This window comes from Nerophis ophidion, linkage group LG07 (assembly GCF_033978795.1).
Source record: "Nerophis ophidion isolate RoL-2023_Sa linkage group LG07, RoL_Noph_v1.0, whole genome shotgun sequence".
In the NCBI taxonomy this organism is placed as follows: domain Eukaryota; kingdom Metazoa; phylum Chordata; class Actinopteri; order Syngnathiformes; family Syngnathidae; genus Nerophis; species Nerophis ophidion.
Genome location: NC_084617.1, coordinates 47,804,425 through 47,827,088, shown reverse-complemented (window position 1 = coordinate 47,827,088; position 22,664 = coordinate 47,804,425). Strand labels below are relative to the sequence as shown.

The following is a 22,664-nucleotide window of genomic DNA, read 5'->3' as shown; positions in this document are numbered from 1 at the left end:
GTCATCAGAATCAAATACACCAACTTATATTCTTGTCTTCATGAAAGAAAGGAATCTATGTGTGTTAAACATGCTTGTATTATCATTAAACACCATTAACTTGAAAACAAAAATGTCTCTTTCATAAATAAATAAATATAAATTATAAATAGGAATGAGGTAGATCTCCTCGACTTGGTCAATTGAAAAGTAGCTCGCCTGCAGAAAAAGTGTGAGCGCCCCTGCACTACAGGCTCTTCTCACTTTTTCCTGTCTCTCCTTCTCACAGACAAGCAGGCGCACAAACTTACACACGTCACATACTGTCTCGTCATACGTCACATACGTATACGCCCTCGTTCAGCAGAGAGGTGGCAGACTGGGTAACATTAGCTGTGATGCTAACGTAGCCGTACGAGTGAAAGAACAAATGAAGGAAGAATTAATTCCTAATAAAAACAGCAGGGAGCCCGTCGTCAGGCGGTGGTTCGGCTTCAAGCGAGAATATGTCGAACAGACAACCGTAATTTGTCAAGTGTGGAGCAAAAGCGTTGCTATAAAAAGTATCATTACTGCTAATATGTAGCATCATTTGAAAAGTCACTCGCTAGAGAATGAAGAGAATTTCATAGCGTCCGTAGTAACCTACTTTACCACATAGTGAAGGACGAATGCTATTTGATTTCCAATTATGCAGCTCATTTTTATTTGACACTTAAAATGTCTCTGACAATCTTGCACTTTCTGTTTTGGAAATGAGATGAATGTTTGTGTCATTGCTTAATAACTTTAATAAATACACTTTTGGTCAGTTGACTTAGTTGTGATTTCCCTCTCTGCATGAAAGTTTAAAAGTAGCATATATGAATGCAGTATGAAGAAGAATGTTTTAATGTAGACACATAGAATCATCATACTGCTGTGATTATATACATCAAAGTGTTCATTCAAGGCCAAGGCAAAATATCGTAATTTATATCGTATATCGTGATATGGCCTAAAAATAATCGAGATATTAAAAAGAAGCCATATCGCCCAGCCCTACCTTGAAGGTAGAAAAGCGCTATACAAGTATAACCCATTTACCATTTAAATATGACTATTGTTTTTTGCAGGCTGCCTCAGTCCTGTGGTCAACGTGAGGTGGAAGCACTTATTTAGACATTCAGTCACGCTCTCACACAGGGGGGAGTGTGGGTTCTCAGGCCCGGAGGAAACACAAAAAGGTAACATTAAATATTTTCATCAAATCATGGCAAATCCATAACACAGGCATGCGACATGCAGCCAAGCGAATGCTGCTAAAAACAGCTGTTTTTATGCAGTTTATCGGAGAATGTGCACATGTATCCAAAGTTGTGACCAGGTGAATCTATATAATGTTTAAGAAAATTTTTGACTGCAAAAAATAGCGGTGGCGACTTAAAGGCCTACTGAAATGAGATGTTCTTATTTAAAAAGGGGATAGCAGGTCCATTCTATGTGTCATACTTGATCATTTCGCGATATTGCCATATTTTTGCTGAAAGGATTTAGTAGAGGACATCGACGATAAAGTTTGCAACTTTTGGTCGCTAATAAAAAAGCCTTGCCTGTACCGGAAGTAGCAGACGATGTGCGCGTGACGTCACGGCTTGTGGAGCTCCTCACATCCTCACAATGTTTACAATCATGGCCACCACCAGCTAGAACGATTCAGACCGAGAAAGCGGCGATTTCCCCAATAATTTGAGCGAGGATGAAAGATTTGTGGATGAGGAAAGTGAGAGTGAAGGACTAGAAAAGAGAAAAGACGAGGGCACTGGGAGCGATTCAAATGTTATTAGACACATTTACTAGGATAATTCTTGAAAATCCCTTATCAGCTTATTGTGTTGCTAGTGTTTTAGTGAGAGTATATGGTCGTACCTGAAAGTCGGAGGGGTGTGGCCACGGGTGTGGAAGCCACGTTTCTCGATGAGGCAAGGCAGCCAGGCTGAGATCCCCCCCCCCCCCTCCCTCCTTCACCGTGTAAATATCCGAAGGTCGGGGGCGGCAGGTGGGAGGAGGCAAGAGAGTCCGCAACTGCAGGAAGAACGACGCAAACTCTCCGCTCATGTCTACGGTAAGAGCAGACTTATTGCCACCAGTTTCTCATCGAAACCTGCCGGTTGACATGTGGTAGGGAACCATGTTCGCTTGACCGCTCTGTTCCATAGTAAAGCTTCACCGTCAGCTTTCAGCAATGTAAACAAGGAAACACCGGCTGTGTTTGTGTTGCTAAAGGCGGCCGCAATACACTGCTTCCCACCTACATCTTTCTTCTTTGACGTCTCCATCGTTAATTGAACAAATTGCAAAAGATTCAGCAACACAGATGTCCAGAATACTGTGTAATTATGTGATTAAAGCAGACGACTTATAGCTGGGATCGGTGCTGGATCAAAATGTCCGCTACAATTGGTGAGGTCGTAATCACGCGTCATCATACTGCGACGTTTTCAACAGGATACTTTGCGCGAAATTTAAAATTGCAATTTCGTAAACTAACCCATGTGTTGCAATTAGGGCTGGGCGATATTGCCTTTTTTTAATATCGCGATATTTTTAGGCCATATCGCGATATATACGATATATATTACGATATTTTGCCTTGGCCTTGAATGAACACTTGATGCATATAATCCCAGCAGTGTGATGATTATATGTGGATATATTAAAACATTTTTGTTCATACTGCATTCATATATGCTACTTTTAAACTTTCATGCAGAGAGGGAAATCACAACTAAGTCAATTGGCCAAAAGTATATTTATTAAAGTTATTAAGCAATGGCACAAACATTCAAGTAATTTCCAAAACATGAAGTGCAAGATTGTCGGAGACTTTTTAAGTGTCAAATAAAAATGAGCTGCATAATAGGAAATCAAATAGTATTCGTCCTTCACTATGTGGTAGGTTACTACGGTTTTTAAATTCTCTTCATTCTCTAGCGAGTGAATTTTCAAATGATGCTATATATTAGCAGTAATGCTAATTTTTATAGCAACGCTTTCGCCCCACACTTGACAAGTTACGGTTGTCTGTTCGACATATTCCCACTTGAAGCCGAACCACCGCCAGACGATGGACCCCTGCTGTTTTTATTGGGAATAAAGTGTTCCTTCATTTGTTACCAGATCCCCACCGTCTTTCTCGTACGGCTACGTTAGCAGCTAACGTTAGCCACGCCGCTACCTCTCTGCTGGGCGAGAGCGTGTATGTGACGTATGAAGTGACGTATGTAAGAATGTGCGCCTGCTTGTCTGTGAGGAGAGACAGGAAAGAGTGAAAAGAGCCTGAATGCCCGCAGCTAAAAGCTACTGCATGAGAACCTATACTCGAATATTACGATATAGTCATTTTCTATATCGCACAGAGACAAACCCGCAATATATCGTATATATCGCCCAGCCCTAGTTGCAATGTTAAGATTTCATCATTGATATATAAACTATCAGACTGCGTGGTTGGTAGTAGTGGGTTTCAGTAGGCCTTTAAGTAGAGCTGGGCGATATGGCCGAAAACTATTTCACAAAAAAAAAAAATTAAATTTGATCAATATCGATAATGATTGATACTTTTTTTTAATTACATAAAGGCCTACTGAAACCCACTACTACCGATCACGCAGTCTGATAGTTTATATATCAATGATGAAATATTAACATTGCAACACATGCCAATACGGCCTTTTTAGTTTACTAAATTACAATTTTAAATTTACCGCGGAGTTTCCTCTTGAAAACGTCGCGGAATGATGACGCGTGCGCGTGACGTTATTGGATGGAGGGGACATATTAGCCAGCACCACTTGCGGCTAAAAGTCGTCTCTTTTCATCGCACAATTACACAGTATTTTGGACATCTGTGTTGCTGAATCTTTTGCAATTTGTTCAATTAATAATAGAGAAGTCAAATTAGAAAAATGGAGGTGAGAAGCTTTAGCCATTAGCCACACAAACACACTGTATTTCCTTGTTTAAAATTCCCGGAGGTGAAGCTTTACTATGGATCAGAGGGGTCAAGCCAACATGGTTCCGACCACTTGTCAACCGGCAGGTTTCGGTGAGAAAATTGTGGTAGAAAGTCGCCTCTTACCGGAGATCAGCGGACCTAGCGCCGTCCATGCAGCTGCCGTGACTTCCTTTGGAGACTGGCCTCAACACACCAGCGGACACACCCCTCCGACTTTAGGTACTATTTAACTCACAAAAAAACTAGCAAAATAATAGAAAGATAAGGGATTTCCCAAAATTATCCTAGTAAATGTGTCTAAAAAACATCTGAATCTCTTCCAATCCAAACGCCTTTTTTTTTTTTAAACTTCTTTTTTTTTTCCTGGTCCTTCACTATCAATATCCTCATCCACAAATCTTTCATCCTCGCTCAAATTAATGGGGAAATTGTTGCTTTTCTCTACTAAATCCTTTCAGCAAAAATATGGCAATATCGCGAAATGATCAAGTATGACACACAGAATGGATCTGCTATCCTCGTTTAAATAAGAAAATCTCATATCAGTGTGCCTTTAAGCCTGCCAATAAATACAGTTAAACAATTTCAAACAAGGGTGCTCTTTATCAGTGGAGAATGTGTCTGTTAGCCAGGTAAGATGAGCGTGGATAAGATAATAAAATAATTAAAGTACATTTGAAGGTCGTTGCAGATTTGATAAACTAGATAGCAGTAGTACAAACTTTGTTTCCATATGAGTTGGGAAATTATGTTTGATGTAATAATAAACGGAATACAGTGATTTGCAAATCCTTAACCCATATTCAGTTGAATGCACTACAAAGGCAATATATATGATGTTCAAACAGTTAAACTTAATTTTTTTTTGCTAATAATAATTAACTTTGAATTTCATGGCTGCAACACGTGCCAAAGTAGTTGGGAAAGGGCATGTTTACCACAGTGTTACATCACCTTTTCTTTTAACAACACTCAATAAATGTTTGGTAACTGAGGAAACTAATTGTTGAAACTTTGAAAGTTGAATTCTTTCTCATTCTTGTTTTATGTAGAGCTTAAGTCGTGCAACAGTCCGGTGTCTCCGCTGTCGTATTTTACGCTTCATAATGCGCCACACATTTTTTCCATGGTAGACAGGTCTGGACTGCAGGCGGGCCTCGAAAGTACCGCACTCTTTTACTACGAAACCACGCTGTTGTAACACGTGGCTTGGCATTGTCTTGCTGAAATAAGCAGGGGCGTCCATGATAACGTTAGATGGGTGACAACATATGTTGCTCCAAAACCTGTATGGACCATTCAACATAAATGGTGCCTTCACAGATGTGTAAGTTACCCATGCCTTGGGCACTAATACACCCCCACACCATTACAGATCCTGGCTTTTATACTTTGCGCCTATAACAATCCAGATGGTTATTTTCCTCTTTGTTCCGGAGGACACGAGGTCCACAGTTTCCAAATATAATTTGAAATGTGGACTCGTCAGACCACAGAACACTTTTCCACTTTGCATCAGCTCGGGCCCGGCGAAGCCAGCGGCTTTCCTTGGTATTGTTGATAAATGGGTTTTGCTTTGCATAGCAGAGTTTTAACTTGCACTTACAGATGGAGCAACCAACTGTAGTTACTGACATTGGTTTTATAAAGTGTTCCTGAGCCCATGTGGAGACATCCTTTACACAACGATGCCGATTTTTGATGCAGTACCGCCTGAGGGATCAAAGGTCCGTATTATCAAAACTTATGTGCAGTGATGGTAAAATCCCTAAACTCCTTGCAATAGCTCGTTGAGAAATGTTGTTCTAAAACTGTTCAACAATTTGCTTACAAATTGGTGACCCTCACCCCATCCTTGTTTGTGAATTACTGAGCATTTCATGGAAGCTGCTTTTATACCCAATCTGAATTAGCCTGTTCACCTGTGGGATGTTCCAAATAGGTGTTTGATGAGCATTTCTCAACTTTATCAGTATTAATTGCCACCTTTCCCAACTTCTTTGTCACGTGTTGCTGGCATCAAATTCTAAAGTTAATGATTATTTGCAAAAAAAAATGTTTATCTGTTTGAACAACAAATATGTTGTCTTTGTAGCATATTCAACTGAATATGGGTTGAAAATGATTTGCAAATCATTGTATTCCGTTTATATTTACATTTAACACGATTTCCCAACTCTTATGGAAACGGGGTTTGTATATAAGCTTTTGAACACTACACCGCAACTAGTTAAACCGACACATTGGAAGTGTCAGGATGTTTCCGCACTGTCTGCATTAAAACCAACAAAACTAAAGACAAGTTTCTGTTATTTAGTTGATATAGCAATACATCACAGTTTCTATTCTCACTTCATCCATCCATCGATCATCTTCCGCTTATCCGAGGTCGGGTCGCGGGGGCAACAGCCTAAGCAGGGAAACCCAGACTTCCCTCTCCCCAGCCACTTCGTCTAGCTCTTCCCGGGGGATCCCGAGGCGTTCCCAGGCCAGCCGGGAGACATAGTCTTCCCAACGTGTCCTGGGTCTTCCCCGTGGCCTCCTACCGGTTGGACGTGCCCTAAACACCTCCCTAGGGAGGCGTTCGGGTGGCATCCTGACCAGATGCCCGAACCACCTCATCTGGCTCCTCTCAATGTGAAGGAGCAGCGGCTTTACTTTGAGTCCCTCCCGGATGGCAGAGCTTCTCACCCTATCTCTAAGGGAGAGCCCCGCCACACGGCGGAGAAAACTCATTCCGGCCGCTTGTACCCGTGATCTTATCCTTTCGGTCATGACCCAAAGCTCATGACCATAGGTGAGGATGGGAACGTAGATCGACCGGTAAATTGAGAGCTTTGCCTTCCGGCTCAGCTCTTTCTTCACCACAACGGATCGGTACAACGTCCGCATTACTGAAGACGCCGCACCGATCCGCCTGTCGATCTCACGATCCACTCTTCCCTCACTCGTGAACAAGACTCCTAGGTACTTGAACTCCTCCACTTGGGGCAGGGTCTCCTCCCCGACCCGGAGATGGCACTCCACCCTTTTCCGGGCGAGAACCATGGACTCGGACTTGGAGGTGCTGATTCTCATTCCGGTCGCTTCACACTCGGCTGCGAACCGATCCAGCGAGAGCTGAAGATCCCGGTCAGATGAAGCCATCAGGACCACATCATCTGCAAAAAGCAGAGACCTAATCCTGCGGTTACCAAACCGGAACCCCTCAACGCCTTGACTGCGCCTAGAAATTCTGTCCATAAAAGTTATGAACAGAATCGGTGACAAAGGACAGCCTTGGCAGAGTCCAACCCTCACTGGAAATGTGTTCGACTTACTGCCGGCAATGCGGACCAAGCTCTGGCACTGATCGTACAGGGAACGGACCGCCACAATAAGACAGTCCGATACCCCATACTCTCTGAGCACTCCCCACAGGACTTCCCGAGGGACACGGTCGAATGCCTTCTCCAAGTCCACAAAGCACATGTAGACTGGTTGGGCAAACTCCCATGCACCCTCAAGAACCCTGCCGAGAGTATAGAGCTGGTCCACAGTTCCACGACCAGGACGAAAACCACACTGTTCCTCCTGAATCCGAGGTTCGACTATCCGACGTAGCCTCCTCTCCAGTACACCTGAATAAACCTTACCGGGAAGGCTGAGGAGTGTGATCCCACGATAGTTGGAACACACCCTCCGGTCCCCCTTCTTAAAGAGAGGAACCACCACCCCGGTCTGCCAATCCAGAGGTACCGCCCCCGATGTCCACGCGATGCTGCAAAGTCTTGTCAACCAAGACAGCCCCACAGCATCCAGAGCCTTAAGGAACTCCGGGCGGCTCTCGTCCACCCCTGGGGCCTTGCCACCGAGGAGCTTTTTAACTACCTCAGCGACCTCAGCCCCAGAAATAGGAGAGTCCACCACAGATTCCCCAGGCACTGCTTCCTCATAGGAAGACGTGTTGGTGGGATTGAGGAGGTCTTCGAAGTATTCCTTCCACCTATCCACAACATCCGCAGTCAAGGTCAGCAGAACACCATCCGCACCATACACGGTGTTGATAGTGCACTGCTTCCCCTTCCTGAGGCGGCGGACGGTGGTCCAGAATCGCTTCGAAGCCGTCCGGAAGTCGTTTTCCATGGCATCCCCGAACTCTTCCCATGTCCGAGTTTTTGCCTCCGCGACCGCTGAAGCTGCACACCGCTTGGCCTGTCGGTACCTGTCCACTGCCTCCGGAGTCCTATGAGCCAAAAGGACCCGATAGGACTCCTTCTTCAGCTTGACGGCATCCCTCACCGCTGGTGTCCACCAAGGGGTCTTAGGATTTCCGCCCCGGCAGGCACCAACAGCTCCGATCTGCCGCCTCGACAATAGAGGTGCGGAACATGGTCCACTCGGACTCAATGTCCAGCACCTCCCTCGTGACATGTTCAAAGTTCTTCCGGAGGTGGGAATTGAAACTTTGTCTGACAGGAGACTTTGCCAGACGTTCCCAGCAGACCCTCACAATGCGTTTGGGCCTCCCAGGTCTGTCCGGCATCCTCCCCCACCATCGCAGCCAACTCACCACCAGGTGGTGATCGGTAGAAAGCTCCACCCCTCTCTTCACCCGAGTGTCCAAAACATGAGGCCGCAAATCCGATGACACAACTACAAAGTCGATCATGGAACTGCGGCCTAGGGTGTCCTGGTGCCAAGTGCACATATGGACACCCTTATGTTTGAACATGGTGTTTGTTATGGACAAACTGTGACGAGCACAAAAGTCCAATAACAAAACACCACTCGGGTTCAGATCCGGGCGGCCATTCTTTCCAATCACGCCTCTCCAGGTTTCACTGTCGTTGCCAACGTGAGCGTTGAAGTCTCCCAGTAGGACAAGGGAATCACCTGAGGGAGCACTTTCCAGTACTCCCTCGAGTGTTCCCAAAAAGGGTGGGTACTCTGAACTGCTGTTTGGTGCATAAGCACAAACAACAGTCAGGACCCGTCCCCCCACCCGAAGGCGGAGGGAGGCTACCCTTTCGTCCACCGGGTTGAACTCCAACGTACAGGCTTTGAGCCGGGGGGAAACAAGAATTTCCACCCCAGCCCGTCGCCTCTCACTGCCGGCAACGCCAGAGTGGAAGAGGGTCCAATCCCTCTCGAGAGAAGTGGTTCCAGAGCCCTTGCTGTGCGTCGAAGTGAGTCCGACTATATCCAGCCGGAATTTCTCGACTTTGCGCACTAGCTCAGGCTCTTTCCCCCCCAGTGACGTGACGTTCCACGTCCCAAGAGCTAGCTTCTGTAGCCGAGGATCGGACCGCCAAGTGCCCTGCCTTCGGCTGTCGCCCAGCTCACAATGCACCCGACCTCTATGGCCCCTGCTATGGGTGGTGAGCCCATTGGAGGGGTGACCCACGTTGCCTCTTCGGGCTGTGCCCGGCCGGGCCCCATGGGAACAGGCCCGGCCACCAGGCACTCGCCATCGTGCCTCACCTCCGGGCCTGGCTCCAGAGGGGGGCCCCGGTGACCCGCGTCCGGGCGAGGGAAATCTGGGTCCATGATTTTTCTTCTTCATAAAGGTCTTCGAGCTGCTCTTTGTCTGATCCCTCACCTAGAACCTGTTTGCCTTGGGAGACAATACCAGGGGGCTTTATGCCCCCGGACAACATAGCTCCTAGGATCATTGGGACACGCAAACTCCTCTACAGTGATAAGGTGGCAGCTCAGAGAGGCCTATTGATGGCCAAAAAGTTACGGTATGTCTTAGTCAGCAAAGAAACCAGTTGCATTTGCACATAGGTGACATTTAAAGTGAAAAACGTTAAATAAGAAATGGGAAACACTGATGTAAATAAGGACGCAATCTAAAAATATTTTGACCATCTAATTGCAACCACTCACATTAGCCTCGGAACGTATCCACTCTGTATGGAAATTTCGAAAAAGTCCTTCTTCAGTGACTTAGTTTGTGTGTGATGTCACTGAGCCTGTCAAACGACAATGAGAGGGGTCAGCGGATGCTAAAGCATTTAAAGTGAAAAATGTTAAATTAAATAAGTAATGGAAAACACTGTGATGTAAATAAGGACGCAATCTAAAAATATTTTGACCATCTAATTGCAACCATTCACATTAGCCTCGGAACGTATCCACCCTGTATGGAAATTTCGAAAAAGTCCTTCTTCAGTGACTTAGTTTGTGTATGATGTCACTGAGCATGTCAAACGACAATGAGAGGGGTCAGCGGATGTTAAAGCATTAAAAGTGAAAATGTTAAATTAAATAAGTAATGGAAAACACTGATGTAAATAAGGACGCAATCTAAAAATATTTTGACCATCTAATTGCAACCATTCACATTAGCCTCGGAACGTATCCACCCTGTATGGAAATTTCGAAAAAGTCCTTCTTCAGTGACTTAGTTTGTGTGTGATGTCACTGAGCATGTCAAACGACAATGAGAGGGGTCAGCGGATGCTAAAGCATTTAAAGTGAAAAATGTTAAATTAAATAAGTAATGGGAAACACTGTGATGTAAATAAGGACGCAATCTAAAAATATTTTGACCATCTAATTGCAACCACACAGATTAGCTTCAGAACGTATCCACCCTGTATGGAAATTTCGAAAAAGTCCTTCTTCAGTGACTTAGTGTGTGATGTCACTGAGCATGTCAAACGACAATGAGAGGGGTCAGCGGATGCTAAAGCGCATAGTGCAAAGACTTTCTGAAAAGTCAGTTGCAACAGAGCTCCAAACTTCATGTGACCTTCTAATTAACCCACGTACAGTACGCAGAGAGCTTCATGGAATGGTTTTCCACGGCCGAGCAGCTGCATCTAAGCCATACATCTAGGGGTGTAACGGTACGTGTATTTGTATTGAACCGTTTTGGTACGGGGGTTTCGTTTCGGTTCGGAGGTGTACCGAAGGAGTTCCACACGGACATTTTAAGTAGCGCATCGCTTGTTGTGTAAACAATGCACACCGAGGCACCATGAAGTGAGTTACGTGAACCCCGACTTAAACAAGTTGAAAAACTTATTCGGGTGTTACCATTTAGTGGTCAATTGTACGGAATATGTACCGTACTGTGCAATCTACTAATAAAAGTTTCAATTAACCAAAAAAACAACAACACACGGCATGCTAGCAGCGACCAGGTTACGATAGACTGACCATACCTCCTCTTTTCACCGGATATGTCCTCTTTTGCGGGGCTGTCCAGGTGGAGTTTCTTAAATGCCTCAAATGTCCGGCATTTTAAGTTAGGGTTGCATGTATTTTCAATGTACGTTTAGGTTTGAGAAGGGGTTAAAAACAAAACAAAAAATTAAGTGCGCAGCAACATTCGTGAGGGAGGGGGAGGGACAGAGAGAGCGAGAGAGTTATGATAAGCGCGCATGCGTCGCCAGGCTCTACTTTTTACCTGATTTATCAGATTTTATTTTTTATTATCTATAGCAGGGGTGCCCACAGTTAATGTTTTAAAGGCCCACGGCACATTCTAAAAATACTATTAAACAAAAACAGAAACAAAAGTGAAATAAAAAAACTTAAAGGCTAAATGTTTTTTAGAAAAAGTTGCAACGTTGACTAATAAAACAAAGCTGTTTTTTTTTTCTTTCAAACTGTCATTGCACAAAACATAATATTGAATCAAAAGCAATGTTATTATGAATTATTGACCTATCCAAGATTCCGATTATTTCACATCAAATATTCCACTAAGAAAAATATTTTTAGTGGAATATTTAGCAAATTTGTTAAATTAATAACCAAAAAATGTATGTTTTGTTGTTTTCTTACTGTACCGAAAATGAACCGAACCGTGACCTCTGAACCAAGGTACGTACCGAACCGAAATTTTTGCGTACCATTACAACCCTACATACATCACCAAGTCTAACGCAAAACGTCTGATGAAGTGGTGTAAAGGACGTTGCCACTGGACTCTAGAGCAGTGGAGACGCGTTCAACCGTAGGTAGCACCTTACCTCAGCAAGGGTCCTCTGGCTAAGGAAATATCTCTAGTGATAGTCCTGGTCCTCCTGCATGCCTGTATGGCACTTCCCGTGGTGCTTAGCCTAGCCAGCACACTGGGATAGAAGACTGGTTCTCGGCTGACTGCGCGGAAGAAACCCTCAGAGGTTCAACGGGCTGAATGGCGACACCAGCAGGCTCTGTGGAGCGCTTCGGGCTGGATGTGTTATGTTATAATGTGTCCAGGCCATCCACTACACCTGGATCCACCTCCAGCCGTCTCGACTATGTCTTGCCACTGGATACAGGTGGACTCGGGCGAGAGAGTGAGGTCGGCGCTGCGCAACCCACCCTCACCTAAATCCAATGCACTGCGCAAGTCATGACTTCACACACAACCCCCGCAATCTCCCCCACCCTCACCCAAGTCCTGCGGCGTCGGGCACGTGGCGAAGTGGCAGGTGTGGACTTCACTGGAAGCCATAGTCACAAACTCGCACGCAGGCGGCTCGGGCCATAGGGTCGCTGTCCAATGACTGAGGCAGCACTGGACTTCGGCAGCCCCCCGAGCGACTAGGCAGCCCTCTTTAGGTATGCACTGCCTACCTCCTGGCATGAGGAACGGGCTAGAAAAGGTGCCCCAAAAATTGCCTGCCTCACCTCTTCCTGGCCAGCTAGCCGCAGCTGGCAGGAGTCCCATAACTAGCGGTAAGAAAAAAGGAAACAAGAAAAAGGTGACACCGATCACCCTTGGCACATGGAATGTGCGCACACTTCTTGATAGGGCTGGTGACCTATCAAGACCTTAGAGGAGAACTGCCCTGATCGCCAGAGAGCTGGACCGATATGGCATCCAGATCGCTGCTCTCAGCGAAACACGTCTAGCTGGAGAGGGACAGCTGACAGAGACTGGTGCTGGCTCTACATTCGTCTGGATCGGCCGCACTGAAGCAGAGCGGCGTGACGCAGGAGTTTGCTTTGCCATTAAATCCAACTTGGTCAGTAAACTGGCTCCATTTCCCAAAGGCGTCAGTGACCGCCTGATGACGCTGCGCCTGCCTCTTCCAGGGAAAGTCTGCCACGCTCATCAGTGCCTATGCTCCCACAATGATGAACACAGATGATGTCAAGGAGAGGTTCTATGAAGACCTGAACGCTACCATCGCAGTAGTGCCCAGGGCAGACAAGCTCATCATCCTCGGTGACTTCAATGCCAGGGTCGGCACTGATCATAAGTCATGGGAAGGAGTCCTTGGCAAAAATGGCATGGGCAGCTGTAACAGCAATGGCACCCTTCTGCTGGAGACCTGTGCGGCACATGAGCTCTTGATCACAAACTCGGTTTTCAGCCTTCCAAAGACCTCATGGATGCATCCCCGCTCAAGACACTGGCACCTACTGGACTATGTCATCGTGAGGCAAAGGGACAGACAGGATGTCAGGGTTACAAAGGCGGTGTGTGGTGCAGAGTGCTGGACTGACCATAGGCTCCTTGTGTCTAAGCTGAATATCAAGATCCATCCTCCCAGGAGGCCTCGAGGTTCCAAATTTCCGAAGCGCTTGAACGTTTCCAGGCTCACCGATGCCTCTGTCAAGCAATCGCTGACTGAAGAGCTCACAAGCAAACTGCAGGACCTGAAACCCTCTGGGAACCTCGAGGAGGACTGGGCTGCGTTCAGCGACACCATCTACACTGCTGCTCTCAATTCAGTAGGATCTACAGCCCGCACGCAACAGGACTGGTTTGATGAGAATGATGATCACATCAGAGATCTTCTCCAGGAGAAACATCGTCTGCACAAAGCCCACCTCAGCGATCCAACATCCTCTCAAAAACAGTCTGCTCTCAAGAACATCAAAGCAACCATCCAGCGAGAGCTGCGTCGGATGCAGGACGACTGGCTCTGCCGAAAATCTGACGAGATTCAGTACTACGCAGACCAGAATGACAGCAAGAAGTTCTATTGCACCCTCAAGGCGATCTATGGGCCCACAACATCAGGATCTTCCCCTCTCCTCAGTGCTGATGGCAGCACACTGGTCTCAGACAGAGAGAAGATCCTTGAGCGCTGGGCTGAGCACTTCCACTGTGTTCTCAACCGCCCCTCAGCCATTAATGAGGAAGCCATGGCACGCCTCCCTCAAGTCCCTGTCAACACTTCCCTTGACGAACCACCAACGGAAGTTGAGGTCATCAAAGCCATCAGTGGACTTCCAAATGCCAAAGCACCTGGTGCTGATGCGATTCCAGCAGAAATTTACACAGCTGGTGGGCCACCTCTGACCAAACAACTGGTAGCCCTATTCTGGACCATGTGGAACCAAGGGAAGCTGCCCCAGGAGTTCAAAGATGCCTCCATCGTCCATTTATACAAATGCAAGGGCAACCGGCAGGACTGCAACAACCACCGCGGTATTGCCCTGCTGTCTGTAGCAGGAAAGATCCTGGCCAGAATTCTGCTAAACCGCCTGACGGAACATCTTGAACACGAAGACCTCCTACCGGAGAGCCAATGTGGATTCGGGCAGGGTCGTGGTACAGTCGACATGATCTTCGCCGCTCGCCAACTCCAAGAGAAGTGCCGAGAACAGAACGTCACTCTATACTCCACCTTTGTAGATCTGACGAAGACCTTCGACACTGTCAGCCGAGCGGGCCACTGGAAGATCAAGGCCAAGTTTGGCTGCTCAAACATTTTCATAAACATGGTCCGTGAATTCCATGATGGAATGCAGGCACAAGTCTAGGACAACGGCGCATCATCTGAGCCTTTCCATGTGGAAAATGGAGTCAAACAAGGCTGTGTTCCGGCACCCACTCTGTTTAGCATGATGTTCTCAGCCATGCTGACAGATGCTTTCCGGTCTGGAGATATGGGGATAGACCTGTGCTACCGTACTGATGGCAAGCTGTTTAATCTGCGAAGACTCCAGGCAAAAACAAAAGTAAAGACCACCAAGGTTCACGACTTCCTTTTTGCAGACGACTGTGTACTGAATGCTTCCAACGAGGTGGAAATGCAACTGAGCATCAACAGCTTCGCCACAGCATGCTCAGACTTTGGACTCACCATCAGTACAAAGAAAACAGAGGTGATGCATCAACCCGCTCCTGGAAACCTGCAAACTGAGCCCCTCGTCAGCGTGAATGGTGAGGACCTCAAAGCTGCTGAAAAGTTTGTCTACCTGGGTAGCACCTTGTCACGCATGGGCTACATCGACGAGGAAGTCATGGATAAGATAGCGCATGGAAGTGCTGCATTCGGCCGACTCCGCAGTTCTGTCTGGGAGCGCAGAGGGCTCAGCCTACGGACCAAACTAAAGGTCTATCGTGCTGTTGTCCTACCTGCCCTGCTGTATGCCTGTGGGACCTGGACTGTATACAGCCGGCATGCTAAACAACTTAACACCTTCCACATGAGATCCCTCAGGAAGCTGCTCAATATCAGGTGGCAGGACAAGATCCCAGACACTGAGGTCCTCCACAGGGCTGAGATGGAGAGCATCTATGCCATCCTCAAGCGTTCCCAGCTGAGATGGGCTGGCCATGTCTGCCGTATGTCAAACGAACGCCTACCAAAAATGCTTCTGTACGGTGAACTGCACCATGGAAAGCGCTCACGCGGCGGACAACGGAAACGCTTTAAGGACACCCTAAAAACCAGTCTCAAGGGCTGTAGTCTGGACCCAGAGACCTGGGAAGCCGTTGCCCAACACCGTTCAAACTGGCGTTCTGCAGTCTGGCATGGTGTAGCAGACTTCGAGGAAAAACGGATCCATGAAGCCGAACAGAAGCGACAGCTGCTCAAGACAAGAGACTGTTCCTCCCTCTCAGCCAGCCAACCCCCAGCCATAACCTGCCCTCACTGCAGCCGGTCATTCCGTGCAAGGATTGGCCTCATCAGCCATCTTCGCACACACAAATCAACGTGAAGTCACCTGGTCATCTTCGAAAACGAAGGACGAACATGATTCGCCCTCGCGGAGCAGAGATGTAGCAGCATGGGTAACGTTAGCTGTGATGCTAGCGAAGCCGTGCCAGTGGTAATATGAGAGAAAGAAGGTAAGAATCTGGTAACAAATGAAAGACAAATTAATTCCCAAGAAAAACAGCAGGGGGTCCATTGTCTGGCGGTGGTTCGGCTTCAAGCGGAAAGATGTCGAATAGACAACTTTAATTTGTCAAGTTTGGGGCACAAGTGTTGCTACCAAAAGTAGCATTACTGCTAATATGTAGCATAATTTGAAAAGTCACCTGCTAATAACTGTTTAATAGATACAGTTTTGGTCAATTGACTTAGTTGTGATTACCTTCTCTGCATGAATGTTCAAAATGAGCATATATAAATGCAGTAGGAACAAGAATGTTTTAATTTAGACACATAGAATCATCATACTGCTGTGATTATATGTATCAAGTGTTAATTCAAGACTAAGGCAAAATATCGAAAAATATAAAAGTTATTACTGGTCAGAGAGAGAGGTGGCATGGATTGAAGAGGGCAGGTGGTTCAAGTGATGATGTCATGGCCTTGCTGCTCCACCAGCATGTATCGCGATATGGCCTAAAAATATCAAAATATTAAAGGCTATATCACCCAGCCCTAATATATATATATATGTGTGTGTGTGTGTGTGTGTGTGTGTGTGTGTGTGTGTGTGTGTGTGTGTGTGTGTGTGTACAAAGAAGGCCGATGCAGATTTACCAAATATCGGCCAATAATATGCCTGTCTCTATTTTGTATCTGATTCATTTTCAGTACACCTTCCAGTTTGTATAGAGTACTACATATTTTGAAATTATCCTGCTGTAATTTATAACTTAATAATACACATTTTACAAAAGATGTTTCCAATGGTTTGCCTAGTTTTTTTCTGGGTTGACCCCCTTAAATTTATGTGCAGGACCATACTTGTGTTTCCTGCATCAACAATCTGGATGGAGGCAACACAAACACACGGTGGACAGTAAACACAGCATTAAAGGGGAACATTATCACCAGACCTATGTAAGCGTCAATATATACCTTGATGTTGCAGAAAAAAAGACCATATGTTTTTTTAACCGACTTCCGAACTCTAAAAGGGTGAATTTGGCGATTGAAACGCCTTTCAATTGTTCGCTGTCGGAGCAATGACCTTTCACCCGTGACGTCACAATGGGAAGTAATCCGCCATTTTCTCAAACACATTACACACACCAAGTCAAATCAGCTCTGTTATTTTCCGTTTTTTTACTGTTTTCCGTACCTTGGAGACATTATGCCTCGTCAGTGTGTTGTCGGAGGGTGTAACAACACGAACAGGGACGGATTCAAGTTGACTTACGTGGAGTGTGCTAATCAGACATATCAATGGTCACGGCATGCTAATCGATGCTAACATGCTATTTAGGCTAGCTGTATGTACATATTGCATCATTATGCCTCATTTGTAGCCATATTTGCATCCAGCATTTCCCTCCACCCACATTTAATGACAAAAAAACACATACCAATCAACGGATTCAAGTTGCACCAGTTGTCAAAAGATGCGAAAGTCCCTCATTTGTTCTGTTCTGTCGTAGCATCGCTACCGACGATAGCGCTGCTACGACAGAGATGTGTGGATATCCTGCGACACTCAAAGCAGATGCATTTCCAACAATAAAGTCAACAAAATCACAAAGGTGAGTTTTGTTGATGTTATTGACTTATGTGCTAATCAGACATATTTGCCCACGGCATGACTGCAAGCTAATCGATGCTAACATGCTATTTAGGCTAGCTGTATGTACATATTGCATCATTATGCCTCATTTGTAGCTATATTTGCATCCAGCCTTTCCCTCCACCCACATTTAATGCCAAACAAATACATACCAATCGACGGATTCAAGTTGCACCAGTTGTCAAAAGACGCAATCGTTGGTTAGAAGGCGATCGCCGAATTCGTCCTCGTTGCCGCTGTCTGTCGTGATATGGCTCAATAGCTTCAGTTTCTTCTTCAATTTTGTTTTCGCTATCTGCCTCCACACTCCAACCATCCGTTTCAATACATGCGTAATCTGTTGAATCGTTTAAGCCGCTGAAATCTGAGTTTGAATCCAAGCTAATGTCGCTTTATCTTTCTGTTCTATCTGCCATGTTTGTTTGTATTGGCATCACGCAGTGACGTCACAGGAAAATAGACGGGTGGATATAGCGATGGTGAAAATAAGGCACTTTAAAACAGTTTTTGGAGATATTGCATGATGGATACAATTTTGAAAAAAAACTTCGAAAAATAAAATAAGCCACTGGGAACTGATTTTTATTGGTTTTAACACTTCTGAAATTGTGATAATGTTCCCCTTTAAATATACCTACAGAGAGTAAACACCTGCTTATATTTTGACATCAGAACCACGAGCAATTTTGCTCCGATATGATCAGATACCAGCTCGGCTGGTAGAGCGGCCGTGCCAGCAACTTGAGGGTTGCAGGTTCGATCCCCGCTTCCGCCATCCTAGTCACTGCCGTTGTGTCCTCGGCCAAGACACTTTACCCACCAGCTCCCAGTGCCACCCACACTGGTTTAAATGTAAAAAAAAATTGATATTGGGTTTCACTATGTCAGGGGTCACCAACGCGGTGCCCGCGGGCACCAGGTAGCCCGTAAGGACCAGATGAGTAACCCGCTGGCCTGTTCTAATAATAGCTAAAATAGCAGCCAATACCAGTAAGCAGCCTCTATGTTTTTCAATTTTATTTATTTTCTAGTAAGCTGGTCTCGCTTTGCTCGACATTTTTAATTCTAAGAGAGACAATACTCAAATAGAATTTGAAAATCCAAGAAAATATTTTAAAGACTTGGACTGCACTTGTTTAAATTAATTTGTTTATTTTTTTTTAACTTAGATTCTTTTAACTTTCAGAAAGACAATTTTAGAGAAAAAATACAACCTTAAAAATGATTTTAGGATTTTTAAACACATATACCTTTTTGCCTTTTACATTCCTTCCTCTTCTTTCCTGACAATTTAAAAAAGTGTTCAAGTAATTGTATTTTTTATTGTAAAGAATAATAAATACATTTCAATTTAATTCTTCATTTTAGCTTCTTATTTTACGACGAAGAATATGTGTGAAATATTTCTTAAAACTTACTTTTATGATTAAAATTCATAAAAAATATTCTGGCAAATCTACAAAATCTGTAGAATCAAATTTAAATCTTATTTTAAAGTCTTTTGAATTTCTTTTAAAACTTTTGTTCTGGAAAATCTAGAAGAAATAATGATTTGTCTTTGTTAGAAATATGGCTTGGTCCAATTTGTTATATTTTCTAACAAAGTGCAGATTGGATTTTAACCCATTTGAAACATGTCATCAAAAATATATATTTATTGTGAGAAATCATTAAGATGATCAGTGTTTCCACAAAGAAAAATGTCCTTAATTATTAATAATAACAGAGATAAAGGTACATTGAGCAAATTGACTCTTTCTGACAATTTATTTAAGTGTGTATCAAACTGGTAGCCCTTTGCATTAATCAGTACCCAAGAAGTGTAAATTGAGCAAATTGCCTATTTTCGGCAATTAATTTAAGTGTGTATCAAATTGGTAGCCCTTTGCATTAAGCAGTACCCTAGAAGTAGCTCTTGGTTTCAAAAAGGTTTGTGACACCTGCACTATGTGAAGCACTTTGAGTCACTAGAGAAAAAGCGCTAAATAAATATAATTCACTTCACAATAATTACTGCTGGTACACCTGTGGTTAAGTTGGATAATAGCATGGATTGCAAGCTAGCTGCACTGCTAACCTGACAAGATGGGACTGAGCTTTAACTGCATTCGAGAACATATCAGAAGTAATAACAATATAAAAGTGTCAAATGATCATTTCAAGCATGCACGATGTAATTGAAGAGAGATAATATTGCTGTCTGTCACACACTCACCATGTTGATGCAGGGCACACCAAACTGGCTCAACGCCGACAACACTGAGCACTCCGAGCCGGAGACGACGCGGCGAGGAGCACATAAGCCCTTCTTGCTGCTTGTGTACACAAGAATGAATGGAACTTTCCGTCAGATTGTCACCGTTCCGCCATGGAAGGATCACGTCGTCACAGTTTAATTGATTTTGTCTCCGCTATCAAGTATTTTTCAACTGCAGTGTAGAGGTCACGCTGAAACTCCGGGTGAGGAGGCGTCCGCGGATATGCCTGTTAAGAAAAGCGTGCGTTATGAGCATTTAGTTAAGTGTATGTGCATCTATAAAATTTGAAACGAATAAATGTTTTAACTAGAAAATAATCATTACATACCTGAACTAAAATGTCGTGTGAAATTAGTACAAACGTGTGTCATTTTGAACAGGCGAGAATTCCAGCTTAGGTATGTTATATTTAGGGCCCCAAAGACCGGAAATGTGGTGGATTTTTTTTGGTTAACTTTATTGAGAAAACATTTTGTTGAACAGATTCCTTCACTGTAGCGGAGCAGGCTAACTGAATACAAGTAAATGTAATTTTACATTTGATCCAATAGCTTTAATTTTATGGGCAAGTCTAAATGAAATAAAGCTTTTGATTGGTACGTATTTTGTTTCAATTATCTACCTTCGTAAGAAATATGTAGTATTTATTTTTTGTTTTTTGTTTTTCATTACTCTTTACTTCTGTTACTGAATGTAAAAATCCTGCACTGCAACAATGTATATGTATATATATATATATATATATATATATATATATATATATATATATATATATATATATATATATACATACATATATACATATATATATATACATACATATATACATATATATATATATATATATATATATATATATATATATATATATATATCCTGCTGGCTCCACTTTGGATGGGACTCTCACTACTATATTGGAAACACTTTGGACTTGATTCTCACAGTTACATTGGATCCACTATGGATTGGACTTTCACAATATCATGTTAGATCCGCTCGACATCCATTGCTTTCGGTCCCCTAGGAAGAATGGGGGGTTGCCCGCATATGTGGTCCTCTCCAAGGTTTCTCATAGTCATAATGGTCGACGTCCCACTGGAGTGAGTTTTTCCTTGCCCTTATGTGGGCCCTACCGAGGATGTCGTTGTGGTTTGTGCAGCCCTTTGAGGCACTTGTGATTTAAGGCTATATAAATAAACAGTTATTGATTGATTGATTGATATATATATATATATATATATATATATATATATATATATATATATATATATATATACATATATATGTATATGTAAAAAATATATTTTTAAATGATTTCTTTATTTAAAATTGTACTTTTGTTCATTGTTTTATGAGGTATATATCTGTTCATCATCCATCCGTCCATTTCTACAGCTTGTCCCTTTTGGAGTCGCGGGGGGTGCTAGAGCCTATCTCAGCTGCACATGGGCGGAAGGCGGCGTACACCCTGGACAAGTCATCACATTTTTTTAAGTCTATGTTTCACAATACCAAGTTTCACTGTTCTGAGTATTATGTGATCAATAATATTAACACAATAAATATTTTTGGGTGGAAATAAGAAGTTACAGTGATTCGTTTGCATATGTCCAGCAGGTTTAATCGATAGACTGTACAGTGGGGCAAGAAAGTATTTAGTAGGCCACAGATTGTGCAAGTTCACCCACTTAAAATGATGACAGAGGTCTGTAATTTTCATCATAGGTCTTCAACTGTGAGAGACAGAATGTGGTAAAAAAAATCTAGGAATTCATATTGTAGGAATTTTTAAGAATGTATTCGTAAATTATGGTGGAAAATAAGTATTTGGTCAACCATTCAAAGCTCTAACTGAGGGAAGGAGGTTTTGGCTCAAAATCTCACGATACATGGCCCCACTCATTCTTTCCTTAACACGGATCAATTGTCCTGTCCCCTTGGCAGAAAAACAGCCCCAAAGCATGATGTTTCCACCCCAATGCTTCACAGTAGGTATGGTGTTCTTGGGATGCTACTCAGTATTCTTCTTCCTCCAAACACGACGAGTTGAGTTTATACCAAAAATTTCTATTTTTGTTTCATCTGACCACATGCCATTCTCCCAATCCTCTGCTGTATCATCCATGTATCCATTTTGGTATGAACTCAGGAAAGAATGAATGGGGCCATGAATCATGAGATTTTGAGCCAAAACCTCTTTCCATCAGTGAGAGCTTTGAATGGTTGACCAAATACTTATTTTCCTCCATAATTTTACAAATTAGTTCTTTAAAATTCCTACATTGTGAATTCCTAGATTTTTTTTTTCATATTCTGTGTCTCACAGTTGAAGTGTACCTATAATGAAAATTACAGACCTCTGTCATCATTTTAAGTGGGAGAACTTGCACAATCGGTTGCTGACTAATTACTTTTTTTGCCCCACTGTATATCCGTTCATCAACCATCCATCTATTTTCTACCGTTTGTTCCTTTTGGAGTCGCGGGGGGTGCTGGAGGCTATCTCAGCTGCACATGGGCGGAAGGCGGAGTTCACCCTGGACAAATCATAACATTTTTTAAATGTAATGTTTCACAATACCAAGTTTCACTGTTCTGAGTATTATGTGATCAATAATATTAACACAATAAAAAATGTTTGGTGTAAATAAGAAGTTACAGTGATTAATTTGCATATGTCCAGCAGGTTTAATCGGTAGACTATACCTGTAGCAGCTTCTGGTCTTAATAAAATGACATATATTTTTCATATTTTTCCACATCTTAAC

At 43.8% G+C, this 22,664-nt stretch overlaps 1 protein-coding gene across 4 annotated transcripts in view; it reads right to left on the bottom strand.

Moving 5' to 3' along the window:
* tmem161b (transmembrane protein 161B) overlaps positions 1 to 20,322 on the bottom strand; it is a 75,761-nt gene extending 55,439 nt beyond the window's left edge. For 2 of the 4 annotated variants that reach the window (XM_061906297.1, XM_061906300.1), the window contains exons 1-2: positions 20,225 to 20,322; positions 19,854 to 20,122 (exon numbers count right to left, since the gene is read on the bottom strand). In XM_061906297.1, coding sequence (XP_061762281.1) covers positions 19,854 to 19,856 — 3 coding nt within the window. In that variant the 5' untranslated portion in view covers positions 19,857 to 20,122; positions 20,225 to 20,322. Of the gene's footprint in view, positions 1 to 9,847; positions 9,907 to 16,397; positions 16,495 to 19,853; positions 20,123 to 20,224 lie in introns of those variants that run through there. The other 2 variants (XM_061906298.1, XM_061906299.1) reach the window with 2 other exon arrangements.
* Positions 20,323 to 22,664: the final 2,342 nt, after the last annotated feature.